Source organism: Vulpes lagopus, chromosome 23 (genome assembly GCF_018345385.1).
Source record: "Vulpes lagopus strain Blue_001 chromosome 23, ASM1834538v1, whole genome shotgun sequence".
In the NCBI taxonomy this organism is placed as follows: Eukaryota; Metazoa; Chordata; class Mammalia; order Carnivora; family Canidae; genus Vulpes; species Vulpes lagopus.
Window position 1 is genome coordinate 28,656,727 of NC_054846.1, and position 25,624 is coordinate 28,682,350.

Genomic DNA, 25,624 nt, shown 5'->3' on the forward strand with positions numbered 1-25,624 from the left:
ATGCCCTAAAATGCCAGTTCCCCAGTGGTGGGGAACAGAGCAAACTACATGGCAGGGCACTACAAGACCTCTTCTTCATAAGGCCATTACCCTTAAGAACAGCTAACTTTTCTAACACAGAGAAGCAGGCATAGAGACTCTAACAAAGTGTGAAGACAGAGGAATTTGTCCCAAATGAAAGAATAGGACAAGGTCATGGCCAGAGATCTAGGTGAAACAGATATAAGTAACATGCCTCATACAGAATTTATTTTTTTAAAGATTTTATTTATCTGAGAGAGAGAGAGGGAGAGTACAAGCGGGTGTGGTAGGCAGAAGGAGAGGGAGAAGCAAACTCCCTGCTGGGCAGGGACCACCCCCTACATGAGGATCGATCTCAGGACCCTGGGATCATGACCCAAACTGAAGGCAGATGCTTAACCAACTAAGCCACCCAGGTGCCCCCAGAATTTAAAGTAATGATCATAAAGATACTTGCTGGACTTGAGAAAAGAGTGGAAGGCATCAGTGAGACCCTTAACACAGAGATAAGGAATAACATAGCAGAGATAAAAGGCTCAATAAACAAAATCAGAAACACACTTGATGGAATGAACAGCAGGCTGGAAGAATCAGAGGAAGGAATTAATGACCTAGAAGACAGAGTAATGGAAAGTAATCAAGCTGAACCAAAGAGAGCAAAAAGAATTATGCAAAATGAGAATAGACTTAGAGAACTCAGTGACTCTATCAAATGTAATAACATTCATATTATAGGAGTCCCAGAAGAAGAAGAGAGAAAAGAGGTTAGAAAACTTATTTGATGAAATAATAGCTGAAAACTTCCCTAATCTGGGGAAGGACACAGATATCCAGATCCAGGAGGCACAGAGAACCCCCAGCAAAATCAACAAAAGCTGGCCAACACCAAGACATATAGTAATTAAAATGTCAAAGTATAGTGATAAAGAAAAAAAATCTTAAAAGGAGCAAAATAGGGAACCTTGGGTGGCTCAGTGGTTGAGCGTCTGCCTTTGGCTCAGGGCATGATCCAGGGTCTGGGGATCGAGTCCCACATCAGGGTCCTTGTGAGGAGCCTGCTTCTCTCTCAGCCTGTGTCTCTACCTCTCTCTCTCTCTCATGAATAATTAAATAAATCTTAAAATAAAATAAAAGGAGCAAAAGACTAAATGCTGTAATCAAAAGACAGGGTGGCAGATGGATTAAAAAATAAGACCCATCTATTTACTGCCTACAAGAGAGTCATTTTAGACTTAAAGGACAGCTGCAGATTGAAAGTGAGGGGATAGAGAAGCATTTATCATGCAAACAGGATGTCAAAAGAAAGTAGGAGTAGCAATACTTATATCAGACAGAATAGACTTTAAAACAAAGACTGTAATAAGGAAGGACGTTATATAATCATAAAGGGCATAATACAACAAGAAGATATAATAATTGTAAGTATTTACCCACCCATAATGGGAGCACTCAAATACACAAAACAATTAATAACAAACATAAAAGAACTAATCAATAATAATACAATAATAGTAGGAGACTTTAACACTCCACTTACATTGATGGACAGACCATCTAAACAGAAGACCAGGGGCACCTGGGTGGTTTATCGGTTAAGTGACTGCCTTCGGCTCAGGTCATGATCTCAGAATCCTGGGATCAAGCACCACATCAGGCTCCCTGCTCAGTGGGAAGTCTGCCTCTCCCTTTGCTCCTCACCCTGCTCATGCTCTCTCTCTCTCTCTCTCTCTCTCTCTCTCTCAAATAAATAAGTAAAAGTCTTTAAAAATAAATTAAAAAACAGAAAACAAGGAAACAATGGCTTTCAATGACACACTGGATCAGATGGATTTAACAGATATATTCAGAACACTCCATCCTAAAACAGCAGAAGACAAATTATTTTCAAGTACACGTGGAAAATTCTCTAGAGTAGATAACATATTAGTTTACAAAACAAGCCTCAACTAATTTGAGAACATCAAAGTCATAATATGCACCTTTTTTGACCACAATGCTATAACATTAGAAGTCAGTCATAAGAAAAAAAGCTGGAAAGCCCACAAATACATGGAGGTTAAATAACATGCTGCTAAACAATGAATGGGCCAACCAGGAAATAGAAGAAGAAAAAAAAGTACATGGAACCAAATGAAAATGAAAATACAATGATTTAAAACTTTTAGGATGCACCAAAAGTGGTTCTAAGAGGAAAGTTTATAGTAATACAGGCCTACTCAAGAAGCAAGAAAAATCTCAAATAAGCAACCTAACTTTATACTTAAGGGAACTAGAAAAAGAACAACAAACAAAACCTAAAACTAGGAGAAGGAAGAAATAATTACCATTAGAGCAGAAATAAATGATATAGAAACTAGAAAAACAATAGAACAAATCAATAAAACCAGGAGCTGTTTCTTAAAAAAAAATTTTGAAAAAATTGATAAACCTGTAGCCAGACCTATCAAGAAAAAAGAGAAAGGACCCAAATAAATAAAATTACAAATGAGAGAGAAGAAATAACAACTAACAATGCATAAACACTAACAATTATAAGAGAACGTTTAAAAAACTATATGCCAAAAAATTGGACAATCTAGAAGAAATGGATAAATTTGTAGAAACCTATAACCTACTAAAACTGAAACAGAAGAAGAAACAGAAAATTTGAACAGACTGATTATTAGCAAAGAAATTAATCAGTAATCAAAAAGCTCTCCAAAACAAAAATCCAGGACCAGATGGCTTCATAAGCAAACTCTACCAAACATTTAAAGAAGAGCTAATATCCTATTCTTCTCAAACTCTTCCCAAAAAATAGAAAAAGAAGGAAAACTTTCAAATTCATTCTATGAGACCAGCATTATTACCCTAATACCAAAACCAGATAAAGATACCACACAAAAAAGAGAACCACAGGCCAATATCCCTGAAACATAGATGCAAAAATTCTCAACAAAATACTAGCAAACTGAATCCAAAAATACATTTTAAAAAATCATTCACCATGATCAAATGGGATTTATTCCTGGGTAGCAAGAGTGGTTCAGTATTCACAAACCAATCAACATGATATATCACATCAATAAGAGAAAAGGTAAGGACTATATGATCATTTCAATAGATGCAGAAAAAGCATTTGACAAAGTACAACATCCATTCATGATAAAAACCCTCAACAAAGTAGATTTAAAGGGAACATACCTCAACATAGTAAAGGCTATATATGAAAAACCCACAGCTAATATCATCCTTAATGGGGAAAAACTGTGAGCTTTTCCCTTAAGGTCAGGAACAAGACAAGGATGTCCACTCTTAACACTTTTATTCAACATAGTACTGGAAGTCCTAACCACAACAATCAGACAACAAAAAGAAATAAAAGACATCCAAATCAGCAAGGAAAAAGTAAAACTTTCACTATTTGCAGGTGACATGATACTCTATATAGGAAATCCAAAGAGGACTCCACCAAAAAACTGCTAGAGCCAATAAACAAATTCAGTAAAGTTGCAGGCTACAAAATCAATGTACAGAAATCTGTTGCATTTCTATACACCAATAATGAAGCTGCAGAAGGATTTAAATTAAGAAAACAAGCCCATTTACAACTGCACCAAAAACCATAAGATACCTAGGAATAAACCCAACCAAAGAGGTAAAGGAGCTGTGTGCTAAAAACTCTAGAACACTTATGAGGGAAATTGAGGAAGACACAAAGAAACGGAAGAAGATTCCATGCTCATGAATTGGAATAACAAATATTGTGAAAATTTCTATGCTACCCAGAGCAATCTACACATTCAATGCAATCCCTATCAAAATATTATTGACATTTTTCACAGAGCTGGAACAAATTATCCTAAAATTTGTATGGAACAAGAAAAGACCTCAAATAGCCAGAGGAATGTTGAAAAAGAAAACCAAAGCTAGTGGCATCACAATTCCCACTTCATGCTATCTTACAAAGCTGTAATCATCAAGACCATATGGCATTGGCACAAAAACCCAGAAATGGACCCTCAATTGTATATCAACTAATCTTCAACAAAGCAGGAAAGACTATCCAATGGAAAAAAGACAGTCTCTTCAACAAATAGTGTTGGGAAAATTGGACAGCCACATGTAGAAGAATGAGACTGGGCCATTTTCTTACACCATACACAAAGATAAACTCAAAATGGATAAAAGACTGAAATGTGAGATAGTAATCCATTAAAATCCTAGAGATGAGACACAAATAGCAATCTCTTCAACTTAGCCACAGCAACTTCTTAGTAGACACATCTCCAAAGGCAAAGGAAACAAAAGCAAAAATGGACTAATGGGACTTCAGCAAGATAAAAAACTTTTGCAGAGGAAATAGTTGACAAAACCAAAAGACAACCAACAGAATGGGAAAAGATATTTGCAAATGTTTTATCAGATAGAAGGCTAGTATCCAAGATCTATAAAAAACTTATCAAACTCAACACCCAAGAAACAAATAATCCCGTCAAGAAATCGTCAAAGACATGAACAGACATTTCTCCAAAGAAGACACACAAGTGGATAACAGACACGTGAAAAAAGGCTCAACATCACTCAGCATTAGGGAAATACAGATTAAAACCACAGTGAGATACCACCTCATACTGTCAGAATGGCTAAAATTAACAAGTCAGGAAATAATAAATGTTGGAGAGGATGCAGAGAAAGCGGAACCCTCTTACACTGCTGGTAGGAATGCAAGCTGGTACAGCCACTCTGGAAAACAGGGTGGAGGTTCCTCAAGAAGTTAAAAATAGAGCTACCCTACGACCCAGAAATTGCACCACTAGGTAGCTACCTCAAAGATAAAATTGTAGTGATCTGAAGGGGCATCTTCACCCCAGTGTTTATAGCAGCAATGTCCACAATGGCCAAACTGTAGAAAGAGCTCTAGATGTCCACTGATAAAGATGGATAAAGAAGATGTGATGTATTATATCATATATATGGGAATATTGCTAAGCCACCAGAAAGGATGAAATCTTACCATTTGCATCAATGTAGATGGAATTGGAGGTTATTATGCTGAGTGAAATAAGTCAATCAGAGAAGGACAATTATCATATGACCTCACTCATATTTGGAATATAAGAAATAGCATAGAGGATCATAGGGGAAGGGATGGAAAACTGAATGGGAAGAAATCAGAGAGAGAGATAAACCATGAGAGAAGGAGAAGGAGAAGCAGGCTCACCGCTGAGCAAAGAGCCCAACACAATGCGGGGTTCCATCCCAAGACCCTGGGATCATGACTCAAGCTAAAGGCAGACGCTTAACCGACTAAGCCACCCAGGTGCTCCTGGGCTAACTGAATTTAAATTAAAAAAAAAAAGGCGCTCGATATTAGTCAATAGGGAAATGAACATAAAAACCACAATGAGATACCACTTCAAACCCACTTGGATGACTATAATCAAAAAGATGAATCAAAATAAATGTTGGCAAGGATAGAAAAACTGGAACCCTAACACATTGCTGGTGAGAATGTAAAATGATACTGCTGCTGTGGAAAATAGTCTGGCAATTCCCCAGAAAGTTTAACATAGAGTTACCATATGATCCAGCCATCCTACTTTTCTGTATATACCCAAGTGGATTGAAAGCATATATCTACATAAAACCTTAGACAAGAGTATTCAGGGCAGCATCATTCACAACAGCCAAAAAGTGGATTGATGGATACACAAAATGTGGTATATCTTTACAATGAATATTATCCTATCAACAGTGGCCAAATTATGGATAGAGCCCAAATGTCCACTGACTGATAAATGAATAAAGATGATGTGGTACACACACACACACACACACACACACACACACACACACACACAAAGGAATATTAGCCATAAAAAAGAATGGAATTTTACCATTTGCAGTGATGTGGAGGGAGCTAGATCATATTATGCTAAGTAAAATAAGTCAGAGAAAGACAAATACCATATGATTCCACTCATATGTGGAATTTAAGAAATAAAACAGATGAACATGGTTGGGGGAGGAAGAGAGAGAGGCAAACCATAAAAAGAGACTCTTAACTATAGAGAACAAAGGTTGCTGGAGGGGAATGGGCTAAATGGGTGATGAGCATTAAGGAGGGCACTTGTGATGAGCACTGGGTGTTATATGTAAGCAATGAATCCCTAAATTCTACTCCTGAAACTAGTATTACACTATATGCTAACTAACTAGAATTTAAATAAATACTTGAAACATAAAAAAAGTAAGCGAAAAATAAAAGACAAAGAAAGCTATGTATCTTTTTTCAAAAAGGAATATTATCCAGCCATGAAAAAGAATAAAGTACTGGTGCATGCTACCACATGAATAAACCTTGAAAAAATTATGCTAAGTGAAAGAAGCCAGACACAAAAGACCACATGTCGTATTATGCCTTTTATATGAAATGTCCAGAATAGGCAAATCCATAAAGAGAGTAGTGGTTGCCAGGAGTTGGGGAGAAATAGAGAGTGCCTGCTTAATGGGCATGAGGTTTCTTTTGGGGGATGATGAAAATGCTCTGGAATTAGGTGGTGTTAATGCTCTGGAATTAGGTGGTATTAATTATTGCACAACATTTTGATATACTAAAAAACGGAATTGCACACTTTAAATGTGGTTAAAACAATGACTTTTAGGTTAGATGAATATAATTGGAATAGGAAAAATCAGTAACTCAAAAAACAAACATAAGACCCATGGCTGGTTATAGAGGAATTTTGCAGAATGAATATATTTCTTTTAAAGTCCTGGTCATTAAGCTCACTGTTTTTAAAAGCGGTAGCTTTGAATAGGTGGGTATTGAAGAAAACTAATTCTTCCAAAAGCTGTGACTATTGTTTCTGGCCATATACAGATGATCACAGATTTCTTAGTGACTCTGCATTCTGATAGAGTTGCCAAACAAGCATAAGTTGTTGTTTTTTTTATATGAGCATACTCAATAATGAAGACTACATTTTATAAGATTCACCTAGAAACAAGCAGTTTTCTGATATGAAAAAAGCATCTGAATGAATTAATTAATTCAACAACAAAAGACTATGGAAGAAAACATGCCCTAGCAACTGGCTTCTTGTACTACAATCAGGGGCTCATTTATCTTAAACAAGTCAACTTTTGTAACACCCTCTGTACTGTATAGAATACTGAGTGACAGTCAAACAGAGCTGTCAAGAAAGAAGGAAAACAGTGGGAAATGTGAACTAGAATGAATTAAATTAAAAAAAAAAACACTTTGTAAGAGAATGCAAAATAGTCTCTGACAAAGAATTTTCCTTTAAAATAACCAGAAGCTATGTGAACACATTGAGCAAGTGAATGTCAGTAAGATGAAAAGTACTTATTAATCCCCCACAGCACTTCTAATAGAATCTACCTGGCCCCCAGCTCATTATAAAAACCATCTAAATCCTAAAAGACACTGAATAAAACCCCCACAAATCCTTCCTTCACTCTCATGTCAGATGCTGCTTGAAAGATAAGTTGCTTACAAAATGAGTTCTTCTAGTTTTTGCCTTCACTCAATGTCCTAAGTTCTTGTCTCATAGTTTTTGTGTTAATAGTTTTAAGAGTGTATTGGAAGTTATATGTTGTTAATTCCACTTTTGCTTTTTTTTTATAAAATTATTAAAAATCAAATAGGTACTAAAGAATTGAAAGTGATATGATCTCTTTTCTCCTCAAAGAGATTTTATCATGAGAAGTTATTTTAGGTGTTGATGGGAAGGGAAAAAAATCCTCCTGATTACCTCACTGTTCTAAGATGGGGCCTCTAGTATTTTAGGACTCTCTTGGGAGTTCTGTTCCCTCTTCTGTCACTGATTTGCATTGTGACCTTGGAAAAGTTTCAGTGTATAAAGATAAGTGCAAAGTGAAGTTATGAAAATAAGACTTAGCTGAGATCAAATGAAGAACAGAGATGGAGCAGGTGGGATGGCTATGTAACAACTTGTCCTAGTAACTGGATGCAGTGACCAGATAGCAATTTGGCTTGAAGGAAATTTAAAATTACTTAGCTATATGCTGACATAGTTTCTCATACAGCTTTATAGAAAACTCAAAATTTTGCCTAAGGACAAGAACTACCGCAAGAGTCTAATGTTATTTGTCAATCTTCTCTTGTTCTGTATCTTACAGCTGAAGAAATTGTGGCTATTATAGAGGAGAAGGGAAGCTAATTTGATGTTATAAGACAAGAAAGCCTTAGATACATTGAAATAAACATCTTAAAATCATAGTATATTGTCATTGTACAATATGTACAATGCACATGCAATGTACATTGTACACATGCAAATCTGAAACCAAACTATGCATATAATCTAGCTCTATTCACTCTTAAGATATATCCAAATAAAAATGTCAGACAGACATCATTTTTAAAAAGATTTTATTTATTTGAGAGAGAGAGAGAGAGAGGAGGGGGCGGTCGAGGGAGAAGCAGGTTTCCCGCTGAGCAGGGAGCCTGACACGGGGCTCAATCCCAGGACCCCAGCATCATGACTTGAGCTGAAGGCAGATGCTCAATGGAATGAGTCACCCAGATGCCCTGGACAGACATCATTTTTAAAAGCCCAGTAGCCAGAAATAATTCTTAAAATCCACTGGAAACAAAGAACAAATAAAAAATAGTTCTGTGCAATGAAATAATGGTGGGGAGAAAATTGCATAAGTTGTAACATCTGAATGTAATCTTCATAAGCCTCCTGGGCATCACAATATTTAGTTCAATGCTATTTGCATTTTTATGGCAGAAATATTTATTACAGTCCTCAGAGAAAAGATAAAGTACCTGATGATACTGAAAAGAGGAAGCCAGTAGAATCAATCTTGTGAGAATATAATACATCAAAACCCATTTAACTATATAAAGCAAGTTTAAATTCCACTCTTAGAAGTACATGCTCAAGAAGTCTTGATAGAAGAACAACTTTGATATGGATGAACTTGTGCAGGATAAGAAATGGCAGTGTTAAAAAATACATTTATTTATTATTTTTTTTAAATTTTGTTTATTTATTCATGAGAGACAGAGAGAGGAGCCAGAGACACAGGCAGAGGGAGAAGCAGGCCTCATGCAGGGAGCCCGATGTGGGACTCCATCCCGGGTCTCCAGGATCATGCCCTGGGCCAAAGGCAGGCCAATGTATCCAGGGATCCCCAGGATACATTTTTTTAAAGTGAAGTCATGACTCTTGTCCAGATATAAAATAAACAGGTCAAAAATTTTATTTGACTCATTAATTACTGAAGAACCAGTAAGCCATCATTCAAAGAACCACACACACATAGACAAAGAATACTGAATGTAGTTACAAATAGATGCAAAACATCTTTCTCAAAAGATGGTACATGTAAGCCTCTTAAGCCCCTGGCAATAAATAAAAGTAGGCCCTATTCCTGGACTTAAAAAAGAAGAGATTTTCTTTGTTCTACAAAGTCATTACTCTGAAGGGTGAGAGAGAATCCTACCTAAAGTTACTCAAGGACTCCAAATGTAAACTAAAGTGCTCACTTAAAAAAATACAATGTTGAGCCAATAGTACATTTTAAAACAATAGGGATATTTTAAGACCTTCTTTCAGTTGCCTTTTTAAATGAGGTTACTTTATTAAGAATATTTTTAAGCTCAAAAGTAATTTGCAATTTATTTGAAAGGCCCGAATTATGCTTTTTCTCTGCCCAGAAGCAGTGTCTGCCCTCCTATTTTAGACAGGTAGGTTTGGGAGTTTGTTTTTGCTTTCTTTTGTTTCGGTTTTGACCAATCATCTAATTTTTTCAAAAGGGGCCATGATGTATGTTGAAAGATAACCCACAGAACTTGATTTTAGTTCTTAGTTTGAGCCGTAATACTATTTTTAAAAGATTGGTGGAACCATATCTTTAAGCAATCTTGGAATAAATGCCCATAATTTGGAGTACACAAATTTGGTAGCATTTGGAAATTTTGTGTGTTTGTGTATGTATGCTTCCGAATATTCTTTCAACTCCTGATTTTTTATAGTAAAGAGTATTCACAGTGACACAAACTGCTGTTTAGATGTACAAATCACAGTGTGGGGGCATACAAAATTTTGTACATGAAAAAATGGAATAAACCCAGTAACTTGAATCTAAAAATGTATCTGAATCATTAGGTTATGTATAGCATTTTCATGTAACCATTCTCCATAACCTCACTTACTCCTATTACTATCATTAATAGCCTAAAATAATACTGACTATAAAGACTACCACTATCCCTACCCAATCATATCTAATAAGGAGAGTAATTAACATAAAAGAGGTGCTATACACAAGAGCAAATCTTTGAGTTCATTTACATTTTTGTTATCATCTTCATTTGTAAATTTATTCACTGGAGTTTCTGATAAGTAAAATGTGCAGCAGCCCAGAAATGCCCCAAGGAGGCATCAGAATTTTCATTACCCAGGTTTTACACTGAACCAGTGGGATCCTCTCCATACCCTAAGCTTATTCGTGCCAGATGTGGGAAATGGGGCCCAATCTTCCAGTATTTTCCTACCTCCAAAACTGCTAGGCTTCTCCCAGAGGAATAGGACTAATAATCCACTCAAGACCAGAACCTCCATGAAATGGCTCACTTTGAGTCCAAACTCAATCCTGAAGAGCTCTTCAAGGAAAAATTGTTTTGGAACACATCTGTTTTATTGAGGTAGTCCCTCAAGGGACTTGGCCAAAGTGGATCCCTCAAAATTCCTACTCCCTAGGGTTTTAACATAGCATAGGTTAAGGTTTAAGATGATGACTGGAGTCAGACTGCTAGAATTCAAATACTGTTGATCCACCACTTACTGGCTTTTGTGACCTTAGGCAAATTATCTAATCTCTTTAGACTTTAGTTTCCTCCTTTGTGAAATGGCAGTGATCATTGTACTTACCTTATAGGGTTCTTGTGTGAATCCAAAGATTCACAATGAACCAGAGTCACGCCCAGCACATAGTGCTACTCCATATTATCTACTACTGCTATTGTTATTTATTATCATCATCATAATCATCATTATTATTCTCATTTCCCTCCACGGCTGACACATTTTCCTTAAGCTTCCAGATCATCCAGAACACCTATACATGACTACTACAGGTAAGAACATATTTACCAACATGCCTTGCCCAGATGTGAACTAGTATGCACCTTATAGGAAGGAAGCACACTGGACAAACCTGAATATCTTTTAATCCTCTACCCAAAATCCTGCTTTGTGACAAACAATAAAAGTATCCCATTCCCACTTCAAATGCATGATTGGTACCCTGCCTTCTTGGCAATTTTATAAAATGGAACTAAATTCAGTAACTAAGGTTATCAATGCTCCATTAAAATATACTTGCTGAATGAAAAAATTAACACACATATTTATTGAAAATCTATTATATGTCAGTTACTAGAAAGTCAAAGAAATTTAGCCCACTGTGTCTTCCCTGCAAAGTCTTACCATCTAGTGGAGAGGGACAGATAAGCACATGATCACCATACAGTGTACTAAATGCAGTTTTCTTATGAAATTTGCATTGGTTCCGTTCATGCTTTTTTCTAGCTCTATCAGTCAGAGCAAGGTTCTTGGCAAGGTAACAAATGTAGCCATACTTTGTCTTAGGCTCCTTTCCTTTCCCCCTAAGACATTCCCTTTCCTTAATCAGGAAGCCACTTCCTCTCAGCAACTCTGAGTTCAGTTCTAAGATTGAGAACAGATGGTTATAATCCCAGCCGATATGTTTGTTGCTAATAATTAAGGATTTGCCCCTTTTGAGCATAAGTGCATTTTTGTAGGGAGCTCCTGGACCTACAACCCCATTTAAGAGCTAAAGGAATGAATCTCTATTGGAAGAATTTCAGGCAACTGGCTGAGAAGAGAGAAGTCTCAAAGTATTGGCTAATTTTCATTCTTTATTCATAATTGTTTCTGCTCTATACCAATCTTTATTTTATTGCCCCTACTTTCTTACAAGAGCTGTTTTCTCCAGTGTCCAAGTTCAAACCAATGAATAGACTGTAAAACTTTTCAATTGCTTGCATTCTTGCTATATATATTATTGGGTAGAGGTTTGGAATACTTAGCCTTCAACCTACTTTGCCCCATTCTGACAAGCCCGCTTTTCCACTAAACTCAATTATTATGCTTCATATTCACCATAGAACTCCCACATTAAAACATGCAAACCTTTATTGGAGAAAAAAGAATATTTTATTTGTTAATGAAAAGACATGTTTTCCTCACAATGCTTTCTATTCAAAGGTTTGTGCTGAAGCATTGTTGTCTGTGTTTTTGTCCTGCATAAGAGGAGCAGGCTTTAACAGGCTAGCCTGTTATTAGAATTTATCTCTTTGCATGCATAAGAAGTTCATTCTTTTAGAAGTTAATCCTTCTCTCTAAATGGGACATACTATCTCTTTAGAAATTAGTCAGTTTTTTGCCTTCACATTTTGTCTTAAATTGCTGTGTAGCATTGTTCCACTTCTAAATCATTTGTCATAGCTAAATGGAGTTCTGTGAATTGCTGCAGCTGCCTGTAAGTGGGTATTTTCCTTTGGTTCATAGAATAGGCACTGTTTGCATTCTCTTTTCACAAACACTTTTTTTTAAGGTTCCAACGACAGCATGAAAAGAAGACTCATTTGCCATTGGAATTCAAAGTTGAATGGTAAAGATGAAAATAGAATCATGTATATATAAACAATAATGGCACGAGAGCACAAGGAAATCAAGTTATGAAATTCAAGAATTTCTGAATACTTAGCTGTAAAGTCTTTTTTCCTCCACTAATTTTCATTATAATTTTTAGTAAGACATGAACAACAGCCGTTCCCTTCTTTCTTGGAAAGCAGTTGGTAAAGCAAATTTTATCAGACATTCTAAAAGAATTCAGTTAATATGATTGCCTCCAAAGCACTAGCCAGATTGATTTTTTTGCTTTGGTAATTTCCATTATGGTGAGCATCACTAGATGATGAAGTATACCTTTATTTGGAAGGCAGGAGTTTAGAAGAATATTTAGTCTATAATTTCTTTGGTCACAAACAATGGGAAAAATGCAGCAGGGAAGGAAAACAGTAAGAGAAAAATAAAAAGAATAGAATTTATGTTTGTTTAGGTATAGTCAGTATCAACAAATGAAAGTCTGTCTTCAGAGACTATTAATATTTATTTACTTTCTCATTTGTGTCCCAAGAAGTGCCTTCAGGAAAGAAGAAATACTTTCCTAGCTTTCCATTACTTGATTTTCAGACAATCTGGAAATGTTCTACATTGGTTAGAAGGCAGCAGCGGGACCCAGCCACACAAGTCTTCTTTGGTGGTTCAGAAAACATTATGGGTGGTTGCCTACAACCAATCAGTATTCCCAACACAGAGAAGCAGGCCTTAAAATTATAGAACCCTAAGACTGTTAGGACCGTAAATGTTGGCTAAGCCAATTTCCCATCTAATGTTTAAGTATTTTGCAACATCTTGATAAGTGATTGCCCAGCCCTTATGCTTGACACTGCCAATGATCCATGGCTAATTTCCTCAACTGCATGGGTAGACCACTAGAAGACCTTCTGCCCCAAAAGGAACAACAGTGAAGAAGCAGCTTTTCAAGGCAAGACCTCTCTATCTTCTAGTGATGGATTTGGGGGCCCCTGGGTGTTGCAATCAGTTGAGCATCTGAGTCTTGGTTTCAGCTCAGGTCATGATTGTAGGGTTTTGAGATTGAGCCCTGCATTGGATCTGAGCTCAGCAAAACGTCTAATAAAGTTTCTCTCTACCTCTCTCCCTCTGCCCCCTTTCATGCTCTCTCTCTCTCTAAAGTGAATAAATAAATCTTTTTAAAAATCTCATTTTTGCTTCCACCCTATATTCCTTTGTAGCCTCACATATGAAGAAATTGTATTTTCTCTCCTTACCTATTTGGCTCTAATATATATTTGTCACGAAAGTACATAGCTAACTAATAAGCATGCTGTTCTAATGAGCATACTGTTCCAATAACTGCTTAAATTACTGCTTCAAAGCTTACATGAGTCCTTCCCTATAAGTATGCTAAAAATGACTTGCAAATGGGTTAATACTAATAACAAATAAATAATATTAGATGCAAACAGGAAAATTTTTGACAACAGAATAAAGTACTTAGTATAAGAAAATGGGTTATGAAATGTATAGAATAATCAAAATGCTAAGGCATACCTCTTAGATAAAATAAATAATATTAGATACAAACAGGAAAATTTTCGACAACAGAATAAAGTACTTAGTATAAGAAAATGGGTTATGAAATGCATAGAATAATCAAAATGCTAAGATATACCTCTTAGATAATTAGGGGTTAGAAGCTTGTTAAAGTCAATTTCTCCTTTTCCAATTAGACAACCAGACACCACTCTTCTTCAACTAAGCCTTAAGTACATAACCCCATTTTCCTGCCCTTTATCTATTTCATGTTTGTGTACCAAAAAGAGCTATGTTTAACTTGTTACTAAAGTTTCCTTTTTCTTTTTTTTTTTTTTCCAATAAAGACCTAGATTTACTTGCACATTTTTCACGAGCATCAAATAGTGGGTGATCTTTCAAGCTTGAACAGTAACAGTTGTATCGCTGAGGAAGGACTTCTTGTTTCAGATGGTCTAGATAATGATTTACAGCTATTTTTGGTAATTCTCAAAATGACAGCTCCTTGAATTTTTCTGTGTGCAGAAAAATTTGCTGGGCTGGCATTTTTCAGACCCTGGGAGGTTCATCCCAATTCTCAGCATGTGGGAGCAAGGGAATGCTCTGAAATCTTTACTCCAGAGGGAACTGACCTGTCTCCATTATCTTGTGATACATGTGAATGTTTGATGAGGTTTCCCTAGATGTCTGTGGCCTCCTGAGGTCTGGAATTTGTGAGCCAGGGCTAACCCATGAGCTGGGTGAAATTACTTATAGGCCATGGGCATTCCAAGACCAAACCTGATAAATTGACCAATAATGATAGTTTAGTTCCTCTAAAGGAAATGAACAATACTTCATACAATATATATATATATTAAAGAAATAGGGGTGCCACCTAAGTGGCTCAGGTGGTTAAGTGTCTGCCTTCAGCTTGGGTCATGATCCCAGTGTCCTGAGATGGAGCCCCACATCAGCTCCCTGTTCACTGGGGAGCCTGCTTCTCCCCCTGCTTATCCTCTCTCTCTCTCTCTCACTCACTCACACTTTCTCTCAAATAAATAAAATCTTAAAAAAAAAAAAGAAATAGTAAAAGAGGAAATGGAAGAAAGAACACAGGAGACAAGATAGGAATGAGTTAGAAAGGTTTTTTTTAGAAAGAGGAAAAAAAGTGTATTTAATATACTTTTTAATCATTTCCTTACTCAAGATCTTCAATGGATCTTCAGTACCTACGGGGTAAATTCCAGCATCCTAGGCTGATATTTAATATGTTCCATGATCTATATAGAACCTACTCCCCAACACATGCCCTCTGTATTTATGGATGTTTCCCAGAATTCTTTGGGGATTTTATCTTCTTGTCTTTGTCCCTAAGGAAAATCTTATGTGTTCTTTAAGACACAGCCTCAAGGACTAAGACGTTGCCTACAAATAGCATTTATTGACCTTGGTCTTTACCATATTTACTTCAGAATTAACACTTTCTAAAATGCCTCCCTCAGATAGTACTCCATGTAACAGCAGTGGTGAATTAAGGATGGTTTGTTTATTCTAGGAATTCTGACTCTAATTCCATCAAATATTTGTACATTAGGTGTTTTGTATGTAGGTTTTTTTTTTTACAAGTTATAGGATTTAGACAACTACAAACCTACTCTTCCCCCTAATTTTCATTATGCTACCAAATTATGCCAGCCATATATCTTCACTTTACTAAACTCTTCAACTTTGGGAGATTTTTCTTACTCAGTTTTTCTAAAGACTCCATTTTGCTTGAAATCAGCATCTGTTTTTCAAGACAGAGGTCCATTCAAACTTTTTGTAAAGTTTATCTTCTATTAAATTTTGCCCTGAAAGTAGATTCACTTTTTTAAAATGTAAATCTTATTTAAATTCAATTAATTAACATATAGTGTAGTATTGGTTTCAGGGGTAGAGGTCAGTGACGCATCAGTTTTACAGGATACCCAGTACTCATTACATCACCTGCCCTCCTTAATGTTCTTCACCCCGTTACCCCATCCCCCACCCCCTTCCCCTCCAGCAACCCTCAGTTTTTTCCCTATGATTGAGTCTTATGGTTTGTCTGCCTCTCTTTTTTTTTAAGATTTTATTTATGTATGTATTCATTCATTCATTCATTCATGAGACATACAGAGAGAAAGGCAGAGACAGGCAGAGGGAGAAGCAGGCTCTTCAAGGCGCCTGATGCAGGACTCCATCCGGGGACCCCAGGATCATGCCCTGGGCCAAAGGCAGGCGCTAAACTGCCGAGCCACCCAGGGATTCCCTCTTCCTCTTTTTTTTTTTTTTCCAGATGCTTGGTGAATAAGTTTATTACTGTCTTTATCTGAAAAATCTTCATAGAAAATTGTGATTTGGTTTATTAGCTCTCAGCAGCCCGCTCCTAAGCTCAAAGGAAGCTTGGCTTCTTCTGAGCTACCCAATCTTTCTTTTGGGCAAAAGACAACATTTGTGAGATAGACAAAATTGAAATTAAAATCTAGCTTTATTTAAGTCTTCATGGAATCATCAGCACGTATCACCTCACAAATATGTATGTTCTTTACTAGTTGTTGTAGAAAGAATATTTCTGTAGCTCCCAGTAAATATGATGTGTTCAATTTATACGACCTCTTCTGTATTATTCCTCACGTACTAGTCATTAAAAGACTAAATAAAAAATAATACATATTTTTTCAAAGCTTTCTCAAAGTTTAAAAAAGTCACACTATTTTCTTCAACCAGTGCAATTTGAATGAGCTTGTTAATCTTAAAAAAAATAACAGTGAGAAGTTTTCTTGATTTATTTAGAGCAAAATGCTTTTCCTAGTCTTTTTTAATTGAATTAATATGCAATTAATTGTATCAAATGGAGACTGGTTTCAAACACATAGACTGCCAAAAATATTAGCAAAAGAGATCAGAAGAGCAATTAGTGGATATATTTTAATAAAACAAGTGCTTTTAAATTTCTTTAACAAAATTCATATGATTAATAAATGTAATCTTATCATTATTACCATTATTTTGTTTTTCTTTGTCTTTTAACAAATTTACTGAGATAATTCATGTACCAAAAATTTGACTCATTGAAAGTATACAATCGAATAGTTTTTAGTGTTTAAAAAAAATAGAAATCAGCATCTAGCACAAGTAAACAGTCATCCAGCTTTTACTGAGAGCCTTTAGAGAATCTTCCCACACCGAAGTTATTTGATAAAGAGTTTCTACTTTTCACCATGATAAGGAATGTTGGATTTAAAAGATTTAATAAATGCAGTAAGACTGGGGGCACCTGGATGGCTCAGTGGTTGAGCACCTGCCTTTGGCTCAGGTCTTGGTCCTGGGGTCCTGGGATCAACTCTGTCCATCCCCTGCCCACGACTCCGCCACCACCCCACCCCCTACTCCACCCCACCCCCGGCACAGGGAGCCTGCTTCTTGCTTTGCCTCTGTCTCTGCCTCTGTCGCTTTGTTTCTCCTGAGTAAATAAAATGAAAAAAATTTAGTATAAAAAATGCAGTAGGACTGGAACATTTCTACCAGAATATACGCTCTTCCAAGAGCTGGGATAGAAAGACCACACTCTCATAGAGCAGTAAAAATTGAATTCCTGCACATCTCCAAATTTAAGTGCAAATTTGTCTTTAGAACTCACCTGCATGTGTGAATGGAGATGTATCTTACAACTCCCTGGGACTTTACATATAAACAGCTCTTAGGAGAGATAGTCACAAAGAGAAGCCCAAGAAAACAGGTAACTGAAGCTCAACTCACACTTAAGTATTAGAATTCCGAAATCAATAAGTTGAATCTATAATACTAGTTCCATTTCTATGATGAAAATTAACAAAAATTCTTGCAACATCATTGTACTCTAAGGAGCCAATGAAAAAAAAAGGTTATATATATGTAATTAATTATAATTATAAATTAATTTTCATTAAGTACAAAACCTTACATTAGAATACACAGAAATGAAATTGAGCAATATGGCCACCAAAATAATTATTTATGATATTTTCCAGATTATAACACTTAGGCCTCATGTGGATCATTCCTGCACTTGAACATTTTCTGAGCATAAGGTCCATAGCAGTCCTGTCACAGACGTGGGTAATGCATAATCTAGAGGGTCTCTACCAGTGGAACCAAAGACATATATACTAAGAGAATTAAAAGAGAAAGGGGCTCCTGGGTAACTTACTCTGGTGTTAAATTAGGTCACACAGTAGTACATCAATGTACTGGTGTAGTTATTTCCAGATTTGTTAAACTCCAAGGATTCGTTTTGATTCTGGCCACTCCAAGTACATGTCATTTCTAGTAGTTCCTTTATCATTGCAGTCAAAATATTCTAGCTGTATTGAAATAGACTTTGTTCACAGATTCTCCCCAGCCTCCTAGCACCATACCTTGGTTCATTCTGCTTCCTCTTCCTGGGAAGTCTCTTCCCTTCTGCCCTTCAGAAATTCTGCCCATCTTTAAGGACTAGCTTAAAATCTAGCCCCTTCTTAAAGCCCTCCACAACTGCCAATCTCTGGTGATTCCTGCATCTTTTAAGTTCCAACATCCTGGGGTGCTTGGGTGGTTTAGTTGAGCATCTGCTTTCTGCTTGGATCGTAATCTCAGGGTCCTGAGATCGGGCCCTGTGTTGGGCTCTCTGCTCAGTGGGGAGTCTGCTTCTCCCTCTCCCTCTGTGCTTGTGCTCGCTCTCTCTCTCAAATAAATAAACATTTTTTAAAAATAAAATAATTTCCAACATCCTTTCATTTTCTCAGGTATTTATTGTCTTGTTTATCTGTATAAATTTTTTCTATGTATATCTTTTTTATCAAGCTATTTTATACTATTCTTAAACACAGAAATTATGTTTTGTAATGCTTTGTATACCGAACATTGCCTATCCCAGTAGATACACATTAAATATTTGTTGACTGGTTGATATTATTTATTACTTTCATGCTAATTTACCTGTTATACTGTTTCTCAAGAAAAAAAAAAACCCTCATAGATCCAAATTTGGAAACCCCATTCTGAGCTACTTTACATAACTTTCATTTGTAGTCATGACATCATGTGACAATAAGTGCATGTTAGTACTGGAATTCATGGCAATACTTAGTTATTAGGGAGTAGTCAAGATCCAAGATACTAATTTTTAGAAACTGTTGGTGAGATTATACAAAAAATAAAACTCATAAAACTCTCAGATCCTAGACAATTCTACTAAAGTATTCATTCCTATGAGAAACAGTATTTTAATAAACTCAACTACTCTGAATTGTGGGATTGGAAGAAAATCTTTATGGTCATTATGACAAAATATATTCAAAGTCTTAAAAATATATATGTTTTGATTGTTCAGTTTTACTTCTAGAAAACACTTCTAGTTTTACTTCTAAATAAATAAAGATGTACACAAATAGCTACAAGGATATTTGTTATAGAACTAAAATATAAGAGACGTCTTAAAATATAAGAGAGTGGTTGAGCTTTTGGCTCATGTCATGATCCCGGGGTTCCAGGATCGAGTCCCACATCAGGCTCTCTGCGAGGAGCCTGCTTCTCCCTCTGCCTATGTCTCTGCCTCTCTCTGTGTCTCTCATGAATAAATAAATAAAATCTTAAAAAAAAGAAGAACTAAAATATAATATGTAAAAATATATAAAAGCCTAAATAACCAAAAATAAGTGATTGGTCAAATAAATTATATACTATACAAGGAAGCCATTAAAGTGTGCTGCACAAGAATATTTAATGAATTGAAAAGATGATCTTAATATACTGTTATATGAAAAAAGTCTTAAATATAATTGTATTTTAAAGTACTAGAAATATAAAATTTCAAATGCTGATTATGATATGAAATAATCATATTTACAGATTTCCAAGTTTTCTATAGTGAAGATGCAGTACTTTTGCATAAAGAATTTTTAAGGGGATTCCTGGGTGGCTCAGCGGTTTATTTATTTATTTATTTATTTTTTGGCTCAGCGGTTTAGTGCCTGCCTTCAGCCCAGGGCATGATCCTGGGGTCCTGGGATCGAGTCCCACATCAGTCTCCCTGCATGGAGCCTACTTTTCCCTCTGCCTGTGTTTCTGCCTGTGTGTGTGTGTGTGTGTGTGTGTGTGTGTGTGTGTGTCATGAATAAATAAATAAAATCTTTTTAAAAAAAGAATTTTTAAAATTTTAAGGTATTAAAATTTTAAGTAAATATTTAGCCAGTATCTCAGAATTGATCATTGGGGGTCACACAATCTACAACCAAGAAAAATATATTATGTAACTTTTTTTTTTTAAAGTAGGCTCCAAATAAATAAATAAATAAATAAATAAATAAATAAAAATAAAGTAGGCTCCACACCCAGCATGGAGCCCAACTCAGGGCTCAAACTCACAACCCTGAGATCGAGACCCAAACTGAGATAACAGTCAGATACTTAATGGACTGAGCCACCCAGGCGCCCCTTTTATTATGTAATATTTTGAATTAATCACAAGACAAACTAAAGAAAGGATCTCACATCTTGATGACTTCTTTAGGAAAGTGAATGAATGTCATATGGCTGAAGCCAACCAATGAGGTAAGATGGTGGGAAGAATGTTCCTCCCTAGCATTGCTTATGACTTGCAGCTCTTGCTTATTTTTGTTTGTAGGTCCATGGAAAGTGTATGTGTAAGCACAACACAGCAGGTACCCACTGCCAACACTGTGCACCATTATACAATGACCGCCCATGGGAGGCCGCTGATGGCAAAACGGGATCTCCTAAAGAGTGCAGAAGTGAGTACCATACCCACAAGCCTAAAAGCCTTCTTTGTAAAGTAAACTTATCTGTGGACTCCTTGTTGTCTCTGGAAACATAGTATAAAGTGGTGGGTGATGGGCACAGTAACCTACACAAATATACCCCATGTCACTGCTCACTGTGACCTCAGCTACTGGAAACAATCACTGCTTGCAAAGTTGCCAATATGACAATTTTGCCAACAGTGTGTTACCCATTTGCTTGGACAGTTTGCAGGACCTAAGCACCTTTTTTGAGAAACTGACATAATAAAAACATGGCTAGACACAAGAGCAAGCGAGGGCATACAATGACCCTCGTGGCTGAGATATTGAATTATAATCATGAAAATAGCTATCTCAAATTCAGTTTTCAGAACAACCCAAAAAAGCAAGCAGCAAGCAGCTGATGTTAATCCCACTTTGGAGATGAGGAAATTGAGGCTCAGTAAGATTAAGTAAATTGCCAAGGTTAGTAAACCATAGTCAGGACTTGATCTCAGCTCTTCAGACCCCAAACTAAATGCTTTTTCCATAGTACCATGATGCCTTTCTTTTCACTTATGATACTTGAAATGACAAATCAGTTTTGAAACCAAGCCAGTTGGTCAAGAACGAGACTGCATTACTAGGACTAACTTCAGGTTTGAAGTTGGAGATTAGATAGATAAAACGGTAAAAAATATGGGGATACAAACCATTTTTTCTTTGCAGTTCAAAATGTTCAGAGAAATACACATGCCCATAACAATGTTTATACTCGCAAACTTCAATTTTACAAAGATTTAAAGGCAAGTACTGTGGGTAATATTGTGAGAATTCTCCTCCCATACATAATTTGGAATCCTAATTGATTTATTTTAGTTTCTAAGACATGTAAAGGATTTCCTCTAAGCATAAATTTTAAATTATCTTATATTATGCTTTTTAAAGATTATGAATCTCGTCAAAATATCATAACATGTCAAGGAAACAATGAAAAAACAATAGCACAAACACAATTGACTCCAGGAAAAAGTCTGGATTCTTATTCTAAATCACTCATCAAGAGAATCTAAAGAATTTCTCCTAAATTCCTAGAGTGCCATTCTGGTCCTTTCCACAGACACCAACTGTGTATCTAAATGCATATAGAACACAGAGACTTGTCACTTGTTGCTACTGATAATCTTATAAATGCCTCTGAGAAATGGTTACAAAAGAAACAATGCAGGCCTCTTTAATAAAAACAAACAAACAAACAACAACGAAACACACCCAGGCTTCTAGAGGAGACTATCTTATACTCGCCAGTACATCAATAGCTGAGGAATAGTGCTTCATGAAAGACATATCCATCTACCTACCAAGTTACTAACCCCTGTCCACAAGAAGTTTCCTTCCAGGCTCAGTAGTGAACATGAATTTAGGCCTGTATTTGCAATATGAATTTTCATTTTCAAATAATGCCTGACCATGTCGAGTTTTTTAAGCATGGTCAGGGGACCCACAGTGATGACACTGGTCCTTGGGCGGTAGCAGGAATGGAAATGGTGAAGTGTTAACTGTGAAAAAGGGGAAAAAAATGGGTAGCCATTCTAATAGTCTTTCCAAAATAAATGTCAACCTCAGTTGCTAAGGAAATTATAATATCTCTGCCTAAGAACACAGATCTACACTTTGCTGACTTCCAGGCATATTCTAAAATGTAATTTTTAAATTAAAAAATAAAAAGAAACACTGGAAGGATATACAAGAAACTAAACAATAAAGTAGTAACTTGCTGAAAATGGGGTGACAGGGGATCCCTAGGTGGCTCAGCGGTTTGGCGCCTGCCTTTGGCCCAGGGCGTGATCCTGGAGTCCCGGGATCGAGTCCCACGTCAGGCTCCCGGCATGGAGCCTGCTTCTCTCTCCTCCTGTGCCTGTGCCTCTCTCTTTCTCTCTCTACATCTATCATGAATAAATAAATAAATCTTAAAAAAATTGAAAATATATTAAAAAAAAAAGAAAATGGGGTGACAGGGTACACAGGGATTGGGAGACTGGTGTTCTCATTGTTTGCCTTTTTATATTGCTGTTTTGATTCTTGTTGTGAAAATGTGCACTATTTACAAAACTAAAAATAAAATTAAAAACTAACACTGCATGTTAATTATACATAAATTTAAAAGATTAGTAGCCAGCTTACCCCATTTTTAACTGCTTCAATATTAGAGAACCTGTTGTTTTAAATTGTTTTCCTTGCATGTCTTTTTTCCCCTCAGCCTGCAAGTGCAATGGGCATGCTGATACCTGTCACTTTGACATTAATGTGTGGGAGGCATCAGGTAATCGTAGTGGTGGTGTCTGCAATGACTGTCAGCACAACACAGAAGGTCAGCATTGTCAGCGATGCAAGCCAGGCTTCTATCGGGACCTCCGGAGACCCTTCTCTGCTCCAGATGCTTGCAAAAGTAAGTAAACTAGTGGTTACTGGGGGAAAAAGCTTGATTTGTGCAAAAAAAATGAATCTTTCCATCCTTCATATGTTGGTCCATGGGAGAGAGGTCATGAAATTCTCAGAACACTCAATACGCCAGTTCATTTCTTCATTGATAAGAGGCACGAATTTTTAACTTGTTAGATGCAAACAGTACAATATCCATCAAAGTAATCTCTTCTATAACTCTGCATGAAGTAAAATTGCTTCCTGTGACACCACATTTGGGAAAACAAGATGACAAATAAAAGGGGGGGAGGGTGATGTAGAGGGAGATATTTTTTAAATTATCTTAAGGAGCAAATGGCTATCTTGGTTGGTAGAGCATGTGACTCTTGATCATGAGTTCAAGACTCAAGTTTGGTGTAGAGATTACTTTTTAAAAAGTATGTGAAATTATCTTAAGACTAAATATATGAATAGGATATAGGCAATAAGTAGACTCAAATTGATGAAATAAAGAGTTATCTGCACTTGGGTCATTCTATTTTTCATCTCTACAGTGAATTTGAATACCTGAAAAACTACAGGTTTTGGTGTCATTATGAATACACTTTGGCTGACACCGGCCTAATGGACCCCTGTATCATAAACTAATTTAGAACATAACAATAATTCCCTATTCTCCCCCACAAAATACTAAATTCTTATAGAATGGATTTTGCTTTTTTGTTAGCATAACTCCAAGAAGAGGTTTATATGAATAAAGAGTAGAATTTTAAAAGATCTGCTCAATTAATGAGACATTAGGTGAAACATGTGACTGTGAAGGGTGCAGTCAGAGCTTCAGTAGATGCCCAGTGTGGATGAATAGCTCATCTAACTACACAAGTAGTTACCCATGTCAACTCAGAAATTAATCAGACAACAAAAAACACTCAAACTGTTAATGGAGATTGATGTCTATGCACTTCCTTTCTCCACCAAGGACTTCATGTTCTAGCTCAAAAACAGTGACAGGAAGGGAGCAATACAATGGGAAATAATCATTTAAAATCTTGTTTTGTTTTGTTTTTTAATTTAAAGGACAAAAATTCTCTTGCTCTTGAAAAATACATTTTAAAAATATTTTATTTATTTATATATCTATTTATTTGAGAGGGAGAGAGAGCAGGTGCAAGCAGGGGGAAGAGGGAGAGGGAGAAGCAGGCTCCCCACTGAGCAGGGAGCCCAACAATGAGCTGGATCCCAGGACCCCGGGATCATGACCTGAGCTGAAGACAGACACTTAACAAACTGAGCCACCCAGGCGCCGCGAAATATACATATTTTTAACATCAGAGAGGAGATATCTGTGTGAAATTTGAGTGGGCTTTCTTGTTACAAGCGTTCTGTCAAATTGTAGAAGACAAGGTGTCACAGTTCATTTTCAACATTGAGCCCCAAATTTCTATCTACATCTTAATATTTCTCTGAGAATTCTGTTTTGCTCCTGCTCCTTGTCTGTACTCAGACTTTCATTTTAACAGACTTTGAACAGGATGCCTGAGTGGCTCAGTGGTTGAGCATCTGCTTTTGGCTCAGGGCGTGATCCTGGAGTCCTGGGATCTAGTCCTGTATTAGGCTCCCTGTGAGGAGCCTGCTTCTCCCTTTGCCTATGTCTCTGCCTCTCTCTCTCTGTGTCTCTCGTGAATAAATAAATAAAATCTTTTAAAAAATAATAGATTTTGATCAAGCTTCTAGAATAGAAGCTTTCCCTGCTCCTTATGGCTGTGTAACCCCATGCTAGCTATTAAAGCTGTTTGGACTTTGATTTTTTTTCCCCATAGGGTGTAATAAGAACTATATAAAATAAAGTATGTGAACTGTTTAGCACATTGCCTGTTATAGTAAGTCCTCAAGAAATAAAAACTATAATACTATAACTATAATAATTATTATTGTCCTATAAAATAGAAGGTGGGAAATAATATTACAGAGTCTCTACTCTTTATATCTTATGTCAAAGATAATTACTTCTTTAAGACCCCTAAGACCTTCGGGAATAAAATAAAGGCTCCTTAACCTCAAGTGCTGAATTAAGGGTCTGCTTATAAAATTGCTTGGACTCACAATATATTAAGTCCTATTACCATTTCTACAGGATATATTTAAATAGATAGAGGGGTGCCTGGCTGGCTCAGTCAGTAAAGCATGTGACTCTTAATCTCAGGGTCATGAGTTCAAGCCTCACATTGGCAA

At 36.4% G+C, this 25,624-nt stretch overlaps 1 protein-coding gene across 5 annotated transcripts in view; it reads left to right on the top strand.

Annotated features, from left to right (window-relative positions):
- Positions 1–25,624, top strand: part of NTN4 (netrin 4) — a 124,242-nt gene that overhangs the window by 58,070 nt on the left and 40,548 nt on the right. For all 5 annotated transcript variants that reach the window (XM_041738563.1, XM_041738559.1, XM_041738560.1 and 2 more), the window contains exons 4-5: positions 20,854–20,980; positions 23,229–23,417. In XM_041738563.1, coding sequence (XP_041594497.1) covers positions 20,854–20,980; positions 23,229–23,417 — 316 coding nt within the window. The remainder of the gene's footprint in view (positions 1–20,853; positions 20,981–23,228; positions 23,418–25,624) is intronic.